General features: G+C 40.1%; 1 protein-coding gene across 2 annotated transcripts in view; it reads left to right on the top strand.

Annotated features, from left to right (window-relative positions):
• Positions 1-16,948, top strand: part of PLEKHM3 (pleckstrin homology domain containing M3) — a 211,094-nt gene that overhangs the window by 73,421 nt on the left and 120,725 nt on the right. For both annotated transcript variants that reach the window (XM_012446309.3, XM_012446310.3), the window contains exon 4: positions 5,479-5,624. In XM_012446309.3, coding sequence (XP_012301732.1) covers positions 5,479-5,624 — 146 coding nt within the window. The remainder of the gene's footprint in view (positions 1-5,478; positions 5,625-16,948) is intronic.

Raw genomic sequence — 16,948 nt, forward strand, 5'->3', positions numbered from 1 at the left:
GAGGTTTCTCCACATTGGTCAGGTTAGTCTCAAACTCTTGACCTCAGGGGATCTGCCCACTTCGGCCTCCCAAAGTTCTGGGATTACAGGTGTGAGCCACCATACCTAGCCATTTCCCCCTAATTCTTGTAAAATAGCAAGGCCTTGAACCTGCATGTTTATTTTTCTTTATTTGGGGAAATCTGGTCTCGAGCATATGATCAAAGTCTAGGCCTTCAAGCAACATTTTACACAGTGCTTACTGCAGCTCACTGTCTCCAGCCAGGAAAATGCAGGGACAGAAGGAGGGACAGGGACGTCCCTTTGCTCACTCCTATGGACATCTCTCCCTATTTGGTGCATAAAGTAAAAGAGGATGTGAAACTCGCCAGGTTTTTTTTTTTTTCTTTCTATTTTTACAGAGCAAACGAAAATGTGTCCTCTCACCCTCTTTATCTCTTTTCCTTCCTTTTACAAAGGCACCTTCTCTCCTTTTTTATTTGCCCTTGTTCTTTTCCTAGAGCATTTCTACCTTCTAAATGCAAAAGACTGGATTTACCTTACTGAATTAGGTAAAAGCTTACTTTAAGAGATGGAAAGTGGGGGGCATAACTGACCACACTTAGCACTGTATGAGTTCCTTCCTTAGTGAGAGAGATGCACTTGGATCCAGCCACGGCTTTCTCATTCTTCCCTCTTATGCCCATGAGTTTTCCAACTACTGGTTGGGGAACGGAGAGCTGAAGGTAATAGTCATAAAGTAGAGAGAAGGTGTCTGGCTCTTCCTCAGGATCGCAGCTTCTATCACAATTGCAGCCAGTTGAGCTAGGTACACTTGTTAGAAGAAAGAATGTGCTTTTGTTGAGAAGTATGCCAAAATTCTGCACAATCCCCAGCAACAGATTCTTTTGGGTGTATTTAGTGAAAGGCCATTTGGGAAATGGACAGTACATGCAGCAAATAGGATTTTGGTTAAATGGTGACATTTGTTTCCAAGAGTGTATCAGAGGGGAGGCTAAGCTCTTCAGAGCATGTGTTCATTAAAGATTTGAAGTGGAGTGGGAGGCAATAATAAAAAAAAGGCCAGTGGGTTCTCTGGTGAGATAGTTTTTTGTTCCTATGAATTGAATACACTCTCTGAAAAGTTTCAAAAAGAGTCTGGGAAGAATGTATTTGCTTTGATCCGACATGCGGAGTGTTCCCTACTACAAACGCCCTTTAATTTAGAAACATTGCTGAAAAGTCTGTTTGAAAGTACATAAAAATATAATATGTAAATAAGCCCTAATTAGTTATTTCAATTAATTACTTTTTGTCTCTACTTTACAGCTCTATTTTTCTCCCCATAATGTAGCTTTTCAGAGTCCAGCTTTGGCACCCTCTAAAAAAATGGTTTTTTGTAAGTGATTATTAAGAAAAAATTTTCCCCTGTTAAAAACCCCACAATGATAAAGTAAAATCCCAGATTGTGTATCTTTATGGGGAATTGTTTCAGACAGTTTAGTCCATGATTTGCTACGATAGTAAAGGAAATTTTGCAGTTAATTGAAAAAACTCATGTTTCCTTCTTCAAATAAATGGCATGTGTTGTTTTTTAGAAAACGAATCTACATCAGGCCACTAGCTAGCCTCTAATCTTCTTTTCCAACCATTCTATGTTCTTTCAAATACAAATACATTGGATTTAGGGGTTAAAAGTTTCATTCTTTCTAAAGTGAATAGGATACTCCCAGTGGAGACAAGAATGCTCCGGAAAAGCACTGGCAAAATGAAGTCAGGTTGTTTCTACGTAGCCAGTTTTTTAGAAATTTAATGAGAACCTAAAATATTGATTTTTTTGAAGCCTACAGGGTAAACTATGTGACGAATTCCAAGCTTTTCACTGAGTGGTCTGCACACCCTCTGCACTTTTGTTGGTTAGAAGCAGAATTTTAGAGCTTGAGGGACCTTGGAGGTCACCTAGAAATCAGGGAGCAATTCTCAGCTTTCAGCCATCAAAGTCCCTGGTGTGGGTTGGGGATAGGATGGGAAGGGGGAGGATGCTCATTAGAAATGCAGATTTTTGGTCCCTACCCAAGATCTACAGAGTCAAAATCGCCTCAGTGGGAAGAAAGGTCCACATTTTTCACACACATCTCCAGAAAATTCCATTGCTCACTCAAATTTGGCAGTTCATCAATTAAGGCTAACACATGATTTTGTGGTGAGGAGGCAAGGCCTAGAGAGGCTGATGGTCAGGCTCACAGTGGTCCCTACGTAGACCCAGGCTTCCTGCCTTTAGACTAGTGATTGTCTGCACCCCATGTGTCTAAAGTAGTTTTGAACATGCAGACAGGTTCAAACCTACTTCTGGGTCATTAGGGTGATTTCAGCACCAAGAGTAGGATAGCATGGTTCTAAATAAGGTATGAAAGTAAAGACACACAAGGACTAAAGGTAGGCGTTTATGTGCTGCTGCTTTTGTCTAAACTAAAACCCGAATGGACCTTATCCATTTTCTCTCATCCTTTCTGTCTTTTATGAGCCTAAAAACCTGTGCACAGTTGTGACGATGTTAACTCAGTTAACTGAGTTGATCCCCCAGCATGGTGAGCTTTGGATCTGTGTGCCCAGTTGATATGAACGTTCTTAGGCTATAGGCTTTCTTAAAATGGAGGTTTGTGTATTTTAATATTGCCTATGTATGTTGCATCCAGAAAATTAGAATAAGGTCATTAAAATTATAGACAGATGAACCCAGTAGTGCCTACTAGGGAATATATAAATATCCAGCAAATGCTTGTTGATGTCTGTTATATCCAAAATTTATTTTTTCAGTGTTCTGTGGTGAGAATTTAAACTGTAATGATGATCCTGAATTTCTGCAAGATCATGATCACCTTTTAAGTCATTAGGAAAGATTGGATTCTACTCAGTGTCATTTTAGTGTCAGCCAATTTGTCTATTAATTTTTGGAAACAGCAGTATCCCACTGTCTAGGATATGTTAAGTTCCACTGAACTCTGTTCCACAGTTCATTTTCTTTTCTTTTCCTTTCCCTCTCTCTCTCTCTTTTCTTTCTTTCTTTCCTTCCTTCCTTTTCTTTCTTTCTTTCCTTCTCTCTCTCTCTCTTTCTTTCTTTCTTAGGGCCTTCCTCTATCACTCAGGCTAGAGTGCAGTGGCATGATCACAGCTCACTGCAGCCTTGACTTCCTGGGTTCAAGTGATCCTCCCACCTCAGCCTCCCCAGTAGCTGGGATTACAGGCCCTCACCACCATACCTAGTGAATTTTTTTGTATTTTTTATAGAGACAAGGTTTCACCATGTTGCCCAGGCTGGACTCAAACTCCTGGACTCAAGCAATCCACCGGCCTTGGCCTCCCAAAGTACTAGGATTACAGGTGTGAGCAACCACACGTGGCCAGTTCCACAGTTCCTATGCAAACATGTGTCATATATAGTTCTTAGAATGGGCAACATATTTTAACAGGGATATTAATGAAAGGCTGTTTTGAGAAGCAGGTGATCAGGTTAAGAGAATCAGTTTTGGAATTGCTTTGGAAAATTAAAATTTCTGTATATACAGTTTATGTGAATGTTCATGTGCCAGATAGTACTCAGTTTATCATTCCTTCAACATAAATATTTATTGATTGTCTCCTGTGTGTAAAGCTCTATGTGAAGTGCTGAGGATAAAAAAAATAGATCTGAGAAGTTTCTAGTGTGGTCCTGGTTGGAAAAGCCCATAAAAAGGCATGATAATTTCAAAAGGCACGTGCTAAATGCCAGATGAGTAACGCAGTCAGTGAGTGCAGGGAGCAGCACTCCAACATTCACAGTGCTCTAACTGTGGCGAGGTCTCCTTTGTCAATCAGGAGCTACATGTGTGTTGGTTGTAACTCTTCTTTCACACATTTCTCATTCCTTAGCCAGTCTGAAGAACAGGAGCTTCTTATGATTTTTTTGCTGCCCAATAGTAAAGAAATAACCATTCTAGAAAGGAACTGGATCAAGCTCTGGAAGCATAATACTAATATATTTACTTATCTTCTTCGTATTTCTCTTGTCTTTAAAAACAATGAGCTCTAATTCTCTTTCCAGAGGATGCACTAGAAACTGCTTAATTACTGATGCCATTGTATTTGTGATGAAAATCAAAGTTCTGTTGAGTCTTGCAATACTTTCATTCACGGAATTCATGTGTATCTGAATCTTCTTAGGTTGGTAGTTTGTTAAATAAATGTGTTTGACCTTGTAATGGAAATGGGTTACAACACTGATCATTATGTTATTATTGTTAGTAGTAGTAGTAGTAGTAGTAGTAGGATTGAAAGATTAATTCATTTTTGCCCTACTTCATGAAATAAGCTTAATGTCAGATCTTTTTGATCAATATAGTTCTTGGTATCCAACCATAAAATGGGCCACAAATAAGGATTTCTTAAATGAAAGCTACAGACCAGAAATGTCAGAATATTGATGCTATTTGTGTATTCTTGATTACCTGTTCTGGATCTGCCAGGATTTTGCCCTTGGGGATGATCGTGATAGAATTTACATACTCAGTAGAAGATAGTTCTTCCTATCTAAAGAAAACGAATGGCTTCCCTATGGAGGGGCTATGATTATTACCAGGTTCCCTGACAGTACCAAGACAGTGCTCACAGAATCATGGACTTTCTTGGATCTGAAAAAGGCTTTGTAGGCAACCAGTAGTCTTATGCAAGATTCGTTGAAGAGCAGAGCAGAGAATAGGGTGCTGTGTAAGGAGAGGTAATACGTGTTAATGTACGGAGGGTGGAGTAAGCACGCTGTATTTATCTGGGTACTAGTGAGGAGGGTTCTCTGACTGGAATAAAGTGATTACATTCCCATTGGACAGTAGTGGGGGGGAGGTTAGAAAGGTGAGATCCAATCAGAGGCCAAATTCCTTACAGTGATTTAGTAAGCAAAGGAAGGCTACATATCAGTTTTGGGGATTATTTTAGCATCAGACAAATTTAGAGCCAAATCCAAACTCTAGCTTTTTTTTGGCTGGGTAAACTCAGAAAAGATACTTAACCTCATAAAAATCTTAGATTCTTCATCTATAAACTAGAGTCAATAATATCTTCCTCATAGAGAAGTTGTGCTGATTAAAGAAGATTCTATATGAGAAGCCCTCAGCAAAATGCCTGGTGGAAATAGGAGTTCTGAGCAGGGCAGTGAGGAGATAAAGGCGGGGTTGTAGAGAGACTGATCTCTGGCAGCTGTATGCAGAAGAGATGGAATCAGAAGAGACCAGAGACGGGGCACTAGTTTATGGCATAGCAATACCCTAGGAGGTGAAGGCGCAGGCTGTCATACTAGGAACAAGAGGACACAACTGTACAACTCTATTCTCTTTTCCTTGCAGACTTTCATTTACCTTGAAGTAAATGAAATACAACCTTGTTCTGTGATGTTAGAGCTCTATAACCTTGTTCTGTGGTGTTAAAAGTACAACAGCAATCATAGATTCTTTATTTTTCCTTGAACAGGCTGCCAGCGATCCATAGGTCTTTCCAATGGGAAAGCCAAGGTGTGCAACTACAGTGGGTGGTATTACTGCAGCAGCTGCCACGTGGATGACAGCTTTCTCATCCCAGCACGCATAGTCCACAACTGGGACACTTCAAAATATAAGGTAGGTACAAAAACTGGGCTCACTTCATAATAATAATTCAGGTGTTCATGTGTTCTCCGGTGGATTATAAAGATAGTGATCAAACAATTCGAAGCAGATATGATTAGTAGTCTCATAAAAGCTGCAAGACCTTACCTAATGCTTCTTATATATCTCACAGTTGAAAGGCTTCTTAACTATGACTCTTATTAGTTTCCTCATTTAAAAAGACATATAGAGCAGTTTTTACTTCTGGTGCTAAGAGAGAATTCTGAGAGAAAGGAGCCTCTTTTATTATTTTTTATTTGATCTTATCTTCAACCTCACAACACTATGGGAAGATAAAAATGGGAAAATAATACACATATGAGCATGCTAGTGATCTTTCTAGGCAAGGACTTATATAATCCAAGATATTTCTTTTTTTTGTTGGTTTTGTTTTGTTTTTATTCATTTGTTTGTGTCTAGGTTTGTTTTTTGTTTTTGAGACAGTAGTCCCAAAGTAAAATTCCAAGTAGCTGGAATTACATGTGCATGCCACCAAGCCCAGCTAATTTTTGTAGTTTTAGTAGAGACAGGGTTTCACCATGTTGCCCAGGCTGGTCTGGAACTCCTGGCCTCAAGTGATCTGTCTGCCCTGGCCTCCCAATATGCTGAGATTACAGGTGTGAGCCACTGTGTGGCCCGAGATAGTTCTTATAGTAGAGTAGCACTCCTACTCATGTGAAGGTCAGTCTTCTAGCAAATCCAGGCCTTTGGAACTAGAACCAGAACCTTGAGCGAAGCTAAGAAGACTTCTGAGTAGGGGCCAACAGCAAGAAACAATACACTGAACCATCCTCCGGCCTTCATCAGACTGTTGTTTTTTAAAAAGGAGAGCAAGTGAGAATCACAGGTATAGGCTAACAGCTTTGCAAATTAACTGCTAACAGCCAAAGAGGCTATTCAGGAAGTATGAATAGCAGGCTTAGTAGCTCTAAAAATCCAAGTCAGTAGAGGAGAAGAGGAACAGGGGACACTCAGACTGAGGAGAGGAAGTTTGGAATGGGGACGCTCAAACTTAGGAGCTTGAGCGTAGAGATGAGAGGAGGGACCAGCAAAAGAGGCCAAGAAGGAGTGAGCAGTGAGGTAGAAGGATCCCAGGGTGTGTGACAAGCCACGTGAAGAAAGCATTTCCAGATGAATTGTGACAGATGCTGATAGGTCAAGTAAGATGAGCACTGAGAACTGATGATTGGCTTTAGTGATGTGGAGGTAATTAGTGACCTTAATGAAAGCAGTTTGAATGGAGTGGTGGGAGCAAAGGTCTGATTGAAGTGGGTTCAACAGAGAATAGAGAGAGAAAAACAAGAATAGACCACTCTTTTGAGAAGTTTTGCTATAAAGAAGAGACGTCAGGAGTAACTTGAAGGGAAGTAGAATCAAGTTAGGTTTGATTTTTGTTTTGTTTTGTTTTAATGGAAAAAATAACCGTATATCTTCTACACTGATGTAAACTATCCAGAAGAGAGAGAATTGCTAGAATGATACAGTTGACTCACTGAGAATGATGGAATTGTGTAAACAATAGGAGGGTTTGACTATTGCTTGGAGCATGGAATAAGAGAAAAAGCTGTCTGTGGCCATGGGGGCCAGTAGGTACTTAGATGATATTAAAGCTTGTTGAAGTTGTCTTCCATTTATATCATTAGCTTTCATCAGATTCTTTTATTTCTGCATCTGTGATCTTAAAGAGATAAAATACCCAGTCCAAGACACCCTATAAAGTGCTATTATCTTCTACTTCATAGAGAAAATAGGGGTGATTATGCAATAATCCTGTCAACTGACCTACAAAGATGCCTACATCCGCATCTAGCCTCATTGTCCTCCTTCCCGCCACAGAAGAAACATTACTTGTCTTATGAAAGTTTATCCGTGCTGCCTGTGTTCGTGGTCTTCTCCTCTCTTCTTTGTCACAGTTTTGCCAAATCTCTTCTCTTCTCCGTCCTCTCGGCAGTTTCTTACTCTACTGGACTGTATCTAGGATACACTATTTAACCAGATGGACCATACTCCCCTTGAATTCTCCTGGCTTGGTTTTGATAACACACCCCTAGTTCTCCTCCTTCTAACTCTTCTTTTTTGATCACCTTTTCTAATTTCTTGTCCTCTGCCTGTACCTTTAATAGTGGACTTTCTTAAGATTCATTATTTTATTTCCCGCTTTATACTCTTTCTACTGGGCATCTCCTCCCCTACATGGTTTTAACTACCAGGACTCATATGCTGACAATTCCTACTTTTATCTGCAGCTCCAGTTTTGCTACTGAAATGGAGATCCGTGGCTTTAATTGCCTATTGGACATCTCAACTTTAGTTTTCAACCTACTAGTCTTCAAGATATATAAACTGGTTAGGTATATGGTACAGCATTTCCACCCTTGCATTAACAAGGTATTCGAATTTGGCAAGCCCAGGAATCTAACTTCTTACTAAAGTAGCACTCTAGGCTTAGGATTCTATTGTGATCCTGCATCTTACATACATAATAGATAACATACTCAATTACCTGATATGACCAGAGGCTTTTCTGATCCTTCTGCCAGAATATGTGACATCTGCCTTGAATGTACCTTCTGTGCAAGGTGCATCCTATAGAAACAGGCTGTATGACTGCTTTTAAAATTGATCCATAATAGTTGTAGATGTTTATGGTGTATATGTAATATTTTGATACATACATACAATGTGTAATAATTAAATCAGGGTATCCATCACCTAAAATATTTATCATTTCTCTGGGTTGGGAGCATTCAAAATGTTTTCTTCTAGCTATTTTTGAAATATACAATAAATTATCATGAACTATAGTTGCCCTACTATGCTATTAAACACTAGAACTTCTTTCCAACTGTATTTTTATACCCATTAGCCAATTGTTCTTCATTCCCCTCTTCCCCCTACTTTTCTTAGCCTCCTGTAACCACCATTCTACTCACCACCTCCATGAGATCAACTTTTTGGCTCCCACATGTGACTGAGAGTGTCTCTGTGCCTGGCTTATTTCACTTTAATTTCCAGTTCTATCCATGTTGCTGCGAATGAGAGAATTTTATTTATTTATTTATTTAGAAACAGGGTCTCACTCTGTCACTCAAGGTGGAGTGCAGTGGCACAGTCATGGCTCACTGCAGTCTTGACCTCCTGGGCTCAAGCAGTCCTCTCACCTCAGCCTCCCAACTAGCTGGGACTATAGGTGCACACCACTACATCTGACTAATTTTTGTATTTTTTGTAGAGTCTGGGTTTCGCCATCTTGCCCAGGAGGGCCTCAAACTCCTGAGCTCAAGCAATCTTCCCACCTTGGCCTCCCAAAGTGCTGGAATTACAGGCATGAGCCAGAACACCTGGCCAAGAATTTCATTTTTTTTTATGGCTGAATAATATCCCATTGTGTATATATATCAGATTATCTATTTGTTCATTGATGGGCACTTAAGTTGATTCCATATCTACCTTCTTTTGGATGTATATCTAGCAGTGAGATTGCTGGATCATATGTTAATTCTATTTTTAGTTTACTGAAGAACTCCCATACTGTTTTCCACAGTGGCTGTGCTAATTTCCACTCCCACTAACAGTGTCTGTACATTCATTCCCTTTTCTCCACATCCTCACCAGCACCTGTTATTTTCTGTCTTTTTGGTAATAGCCATTTTAACTGGAGTAAGATGATATGTCGTTGTGGTTTTGATTTGCATTTCCCTGATGATTAGTGATGTTGAGTTTTTTTGTTTTTGTTTTGAGACGTAGTTTCACTTTTGTTGCCCAGGCTGGAGTGCAATGGCGTGATCTCGGATCACCACAACCTCCGCCTCCCAGATTCAAGCAATTCTCCTGCCTGAGCCTCCCAAGTAGGTTGGACTACAGGCGCACACCACCAAGCCCAGCTAATTTTTGTATTTTTAGTAGAGACGGAGTTTTACCATATTGACCAGGATGGTCTCGATCTCTTGACCTCATGATCCACCTGCCTTGGCCTCCCAAAGTGCTGGGATTACAGGCGTGAGTCACCATGCCTGGCCGATGTAGAGCATTTTTTAACATACCTGTCTATTCAGATCTTTTGCCCATTTTAAAATAAGATTTTGTTGTTGTTGTTCTTATTGGGTTGAGTTGCTTATATTCTGGTTATTAATCCTTTGTCAGATTAATGGCTTGCACATATTTTCTTCCGTTTTGTATATTGTCTCTTCACTTTGTTGGTTGTTTCTTTTGCTATGCAGAAGCTTTTTAGCTTGATGTAATCCGCTTACCTATTTTTGCTGTTGTTGCCTGTGCTTTTGAGATCTTACCCAAAAAATCTTTGCCCAGGCCAATGTTTTGAAGCATTTTTCCAATGCTTCCTTCTGGTAATTTTATTTTGTCAGGTCTTACATTTCAGTTTTTAATACATTTTTATTTGATTTTTGTATATGTTGAGGGGTCTAGTTTCATTCTTGTGCATATGGATATCCAGTCTTCCCAGCACCATTTACTGAGGAAACTGTCCTTTCTCCAGTATATGTCCTTGGCAGCTCTGTTGAAAATGAGTTGGCTGTAAATGCATGGATTTATTTCTAAGTTCTCTGTTCTGTTCCATTGGTGTCTGTTTTTATGCCACCTTGCTAACAGATGTCTGAGACTTACTTTCATTGTAACTATGTCACCTGGGAGCAAGTAGGTGGGGAAGGGCCCTAGAGCTGTCACCTACCTGGAATCTTTGAAGTCTAAAACAAACATGAAATTTGTGAGTGGCCAATTGGTTATGTCCTTTTCTAATATATCCCTGGGCAACTCTGTTTCCAGTTCTACCCAATAATCATCCAAATTCACTGTTTTCAAGATGCTTCATTCTAATTCTTCTCAGCATATGACCTTGTCTCCTACTTCAGGGAGAAAAATGAAGTTATGAAAAATGAATATGAATATCTACAAATCTATCTATATTTGTACCTATCCTAACTGTTTTCCCTCCTGTTTTGAGAGAAAGAAGAACCCCTTCTCTTATTTAGTGACCATCTTTCCACCTGTGCTCCATATACTTTTATCCATGTAGGGAACACCTGTTTATTCTTTGAGAGCTAAAGAAGGCATGTCCTCCGTGGTGACAGCTTTTTTGTTGCTCCTGACCACTCCCCATTGACTGTGTTGCTGGCTCTCTCCTTTGTGCCACCATCGTGTGATGTGGACCTTGAAAATTGCACTTACTAAGGGATTAATAGCAGGAGCTTGGAAAACCTCTACCCTTTATCAGGTGCTTGATTTTTTGGGGGACATTGCTTGAATTTCCTAGAGCCTCAGTTTTGTAACCTGTAAAACAAGCCCAGACTTCCAGGGATCAAGTCGGCTTTGTCACTTGTTAGTTAGCTGTTTAACCTAGGCAAGTTATTTAGACTCTGTGCTTCAGTTTCCTCATATGTAAATAAGGATATTAATGCCTTATAGAGTTACTGCTGAGGAAATGGGTGAATGCATGTATCATGTTTAGAACAGTGCCCAGCACATAGTGTGTACCAAGTAAGTATTTGTTCTCATCATAATTTCACATGTTTACCTAAAACAGTTGTGTGAATTGGGATAATATAAGAAAAGCACTTAGCTGGCCGGACGCAGTGGCTCATGCCTGTAATCCCAGCACTTTGAGAGGCCGAGGCGGGTGGATCACCTGAGGTCAGGAGTTCGCAACCAGCCTGACCAACATGGAGAAACCCCATCTCTACTAAAAATACAAAATTGGCTGGACGTGGAGGTGCATGCCTGTAATCCTGGCTACTTGGGAGGCTGGGATTGAACCTGGGAGGTGGAGGTTGCAGTGAGCCAAGATCGCTCCACTGGACTCCAGCCTGAGCAAAAAAAGCGAAACTCTGTCTCAAAAAGAAAAGAAAAGCACTTAGCAAATGACTTTGATAAGCACTTAATGAATGAATGCTGTTACTGTTTTTATTATCATAACATCTATATAACAGCTAGTTGCTTGTCTATTTTCTCTATAAAGGTGAACTCTCTGGGCACACAGAATGTGTTTTAGCACAGTTCCGGCACATAGCAAATAAGCCGGAATGTATATTAAATAAATGAAAGAATGAAGCCTGTTCCCTGGGAACCTCAATCTCAACATTTCCCGAATTGGCTTTATCATATCACACTCACCAGATATTCCCCCGAGTGCACATTACCTGCCTTGCTGAATGGCCCTCAGTCACCACTGCCAGATGTGGGAGAGCTCCTGGACTCCTCCCTCTCCCACACCTACACTGCCTAAGCCACTAGCAAAACCAAGCCTTAATTTTAGCTCTTGAGGTCATGCTCTCCACTGTACTCCTGTCCCACCGCACTAACTCAAACCCTCAGTCTCACTCACATGAAGGAAGTCAGGAGCCTCCTATTTCTGCTTCCTGCCTTTAAGCATTGCTCTCTGGTTGTTATATTTCAAAAGAAAAGTCCAAATCTTACCTTAAGTAAGTTTCTTGCTCTCTCTTAGTCTTAGTTTATTTGCCTTTGGAATGTAAATAGTAATAGAACCCAGTTCATAAGGTTGCTGTTTGCTTAAATGAGTGATTCGCAGAAAGCACCTGGCACAGGGTGTGGCACATCATAAGCCCTCAGTTATGGTTAGCTCTTACTACGATTGTATACAGGACAAATACAAGTCTCTTAGCCTTTGCGATCCTTAGTCCCTGCCTGCCTTCCTAGCTCCTTCATCCATAACTGCTCCTTAGCATCAATCTCTTTATTAATATTACAGTTATCCATCTATTTCCCTGTCATGCCATGCTATTTCACACCTCTTGTCTTCCTCTTGTCCTCACCCACAACAGCAAATCCTAAAACCCGGCTTAAAGCTGCTTTTCCTCTCCTGATTCTTTCCTTCCCCTCTACCAGACATAATTATCATTCTATCCTCTGCTTCTTGTACTTGACACTTTGAATATAGGCTATAAATATATTTGCCATGTGTGTATTAGATAAAAACTTACTTAGAGGGAAAGAATGCTAGTTGAGCTTGGTTTAGAAGTTTTAGATTAATCTGCTTGGAGCGGGGCTTTGACAGCTATGAGAGGCGTATAGAGAGCAAGAAAGTGAGGCAGTCCCAGCCCTGTGATCCATAGGCGCGTGGCACCAGCCAGCAGCAAAAGCAGAAAAGGTGGCACTGAATGAGAAAAATGAAAAGGCAAGCATGGTTGATGAGGGCGTGAAATAGAGGAGGAGATCCAAGTCTGTTTGCAATGAGCTCTGAAGGCCACAGAAACCATCAATTTAGCCATCATTGACACTCAGAATCTCTCTGTAAAGCAGGATGTTTTGTTGTGGTGGTCATTCAAGTAGCTAGGTTTGATTTTGAGAGGATAGGTAGGTCATTGAAGATATTAGGTACACTTGCTTCATCCATGCTGCACATGAGGAAAATCTCCTTTGTCATACCACTCCTTCCCAAGTTCTTACTAGACCAAGGAAGATTTTAAAGCAAAAATGGACCTGGTGGATTTTATCTGGATCATCTGTCATTGGCATTAAGTAACTACATTACATTTAGTCCAGTATCTGTCTTTGCTCAGTTATCAGGATTCAACTTAATTCTTCTAATTGTGAGGATCAATTCAGACCTATCAGTTTCTAAGACCAGACATCATTCTGTTAGATCTGCCTTCTATCCTTAATAGCATGTATGTGACTGGCTTGAATATCTATTTACAAGAGTGAAAAAATGGTTTTGCAGAACAGAATGAAATCTGTCATCTTAAGCATTTCCTGGCCTGCCCTCTGGAGTATTAATAACCCTAATTATTTTTTTAAAGCAGGATTTCGTCTATTTTCTAGTGTTATACTGAAGATTGAATTGAGCTTCAAGATTAGGAAGCAGCTAAACCCTATCCTCAATTTCTGTAGCCATTTTCTAATAAAATTATCTTTGAAGATAACTTTCCCTGTCCCCTAATCAAAAATATCAAGCATAGCAAAGAGGAACTCAAACAACCCCAACTCTTCCAAATAGTTCCCCTTAGTTTTGTTTAAAATTTTTTTTTTGTTTGTATCCTAGCTGGAATATTCATATTCCTTTTAGCTAGGGGGTTTCCATGTTACATAAACCATTTCCTATCTCTACATCTTGAGAGGTATTCAAGGCAAGCTCCACTGCCTTTGCAGAGCTGGGGAAAAGCTCACTGATGGGAAAAACCTCTTGATTAGAGTCATTTGCAGATTCTGAGAACAAATTGTAATTAAACTGAAGGTTTCCTAATTCCTCCTCCATTAATCCACAGTGACTGTTTTAACAGGACTAAGAAGCATCACAGAATTGATTTCATTATGTTTTTGGCTACGAATTTTTTATGATAGAGATGAGAATAAATACAGGAAGGAAATGTTTTACCAAAGCAATAAGTAATTCTTTTATGGTGATAAGATTATAGATTTTTTTTCTCTAGAAAAAAATTGATGTTTAGTTTCCAAATTTTTAGTAATGTGATTATATTACTTTTATCATTTTATAAATTTTAACTGTCATATTCTATTTAAGAAAATATATATTAAAAGTTAACTTTTTTAATGTCTCAGAATCTTTTTTTTTTTTTAAAGACAGGGTCTTGCTCTGTTACCCAGGCTGGAGTGCAGTGGCATGATTGTAGCTCACTGCAGCCTTGAACTCTGGTGCTCAAGCATCCCTCCCACCCCAGCCTCCCGAGTAGTTGGGACTACAGGTGCATGCCACCACACCTGGCTAATTTTTAAATTATTTTTTGGTGGAGACAGGGTCTCACTATGTTGCCCAGGCTGGTCTCAAACTCCTTGCCTGATACAATCCTCCTGCCTCGGCCTCCCAAAGTGTTGGGATTATAGGTGTGAGCCACTGTGCCTGGACCAGAATTATAAATGTAAATGATTGTTCTGTCCTGTGATGATAGATAACTTGAGGGTTTAATGTGGTAAGTGAGGCTGTTTTTCCCTAAATGCCTTGCACTGCTATTTTTTTTTTTTGAGACGTAGTTTCGCTCTTGTTGCTCAGTCTGGAGGGCAGTGGTGCAATCTCAGCTCACTGCAACCTCCGCCTCCTGGGTCCAAGCGATTCTTTTGCCTCCCTCCCAAGTAGCTGGGACTACAGGTGCCTGCCACCACCCCCGGCTAATTTTTGTATTTTTAATAGAGACTGGGTTTCACCATGTTGGCCAGGCTGGTCTCGAACTCCTGAACTCAGGTAATCCATCCGCCTTGGCCTGATAAAGTGCTGGGATTACAGGCATGAGACACCGCACCCAGCCTGCACTGCTATATTTTATTCATTCTTTTTTGAATATAGTATATTTTCGGTAAGTTCAAGTTTCAAAAAGTAAAAGGGGGCATGTATACATACATAAATAATCTTTTTAGTCACCCCATTCTTCTCAGAGGCAACCAAAACACTTCTTTCTTGTGTATCCTTCCGAGATATTCTATGTACACGTATTTTTTTATACAAAAATGACAATATAGTATACACCCTGTGCTTAGAGAGCTTCCCATTTAGATAATAAAACTCTTCCTTGCACTTTTAAAAATACTTCATTATGAATTTTACACACACACACACGCCCACACACACACTAACTAGTTCTTTTTTTGATTTGTCCAGTGTTTTGCTATAATAGACAGTAAGTCAGTGAATATCTACATAATATTGAATATAAATGTTTTTCATTGATGAGTAAAACTGTAGATGTAGGTATGTACATTCCTAGGTGTAGGTATGTCCGTTGTTCGTGAGTTTGATGGATAGTGCCAAGCTGCCCTCAATCAGGGTTGTGTGCTTTTTGTTTTCACCTTGGAGCTTCCTGTAGCTGTCTCTCTTCCCTTGGTGCCAGGATGTCAACTGTCACTTCTGTTGTCTCTGTGCTGCTTCTAGCTATCTTTTCTTCTTCGTTGACTCTAAATATGTTATGAACTTAGAAACAAATAACCAAGCTGTAGGAATTATGTCTAAAGCAAGAGTGTATGGTTCAGAATATGGCCAGAGCATTATATATTACTCATTCATTTGTTTAGCAAGTATTTATTGGATATTTATTCTCCTCGCTGTTCTAGGCACTGTGGACATAGTTTCTGCCCTCATGGATGCTCTTATTCTAGTGAAAGGAGAAAGACAGTAAAAAAAAAAAAATACACAAATAGACTGGGCACGGCGGCTCATGCCTATAATCCCAGTGCTTTTGGAGGCTGAAGCAGAAGGATCTGCTTGAGACCAGGGGTTCAAGACCAGTTTGGGCAGCATAGAAAGACCCCCATCTCTACAAAAAATTTAAAAATTAGCCAGGCGTGGTGGCATGCATCTGTACTCTTACCTAGCTACTCGAGAAGCTGAGGTGGGGGGGGATCCCTTGAGCCCAGAAGTTCAAAGTTACAGTGAACTATGATTATGCCACTGCATTCCAGCCAGCCTTGACAACAGAGCAAAGCCTTATCTCTAAAATAAAATAAAATGCACAAATAAGTAACTTTTTTATAAATTAAATGTTACTGAACTTCAGTTTTATTTTAAAGTTAAAATCAAATGGGAGCCTATATGTTAGTGTCCTGCTTAATTACATTATAGGTTAGTCTTCATTTGTAGACTCTTGCCTTAAGATGGAGAAGGGGCAGGGATAAACTATTTTATGGAGTGATAAGCTGATAGAGCATGGTAGCATTATTAAAAAAATAAGAAGAATCGTGAATGTAAACAGTGCTAAAAAGCACAGAGCAGAGTATCCAGGGATCTGAGTTCTGGCTCTAATTCTACCATGACATAACCACAAATAATTTAGTTAAGCTCTTTGTACTCAATTTTCTCTTCTATTAAATACAGGCAATGAATTAGTTCACTGTTTCTCAAATTGTATTCCATGGAGCATTACCAGAGTCTTTTATGTTAGTAAAAGGAGGGCCACAGCTAGACCAGCTTTATGGGAAATGGAAAAGCGCCCCTCCAGGAGAACACAGCTCAGCAAACTCACAGCTTAGCAAGAGGATGCAGCAAGGTAGAGAAAGATGACCTTTCTTGTGGTTCGTGAGTGGTGATCCAGCCTGGATCTCCTCTTCTGCATTCGCACTGCCCATACATCCTGTGTAGCACTAAACAGCTGCCCTGTCTGTAGTCAAATAGCTTTGAGAAGTGACTGAGTTAAGCAGGCTTTCTTTGGTACGAGACGTCTCAGGGTTGTTTCTTTTTTTTTTAAATGGCGTCTCACTCTGTCACCCAGGTTGGAGTGCAGTGGTGCAATCTCGGCTCACTGCAACCTCCGCCTCCCAGGTTAAAGCAATTCTCCTGCCTCAGCGTCCCAAGTAGCTGGAACTACAGGTGCGTGCCACCA

The sequence above is a fragment of the Aotus nancymaae genome, unplaced genomic scaffold (genome assembly GCF_030222135.1).
Source record: "Aotus nancymaae isolate 86718 unplaced genomic scaffold, 86718_ANA_hifiasm-v0.15.2.pri h1tg000008l, whole genome shotgun sequence".
Taxonomy (NCBI): Eukaryota; Metazoa; Chordata; class Mammalia; order Primates; family Aotidae; genus Aotus; species Aotus nancymaae.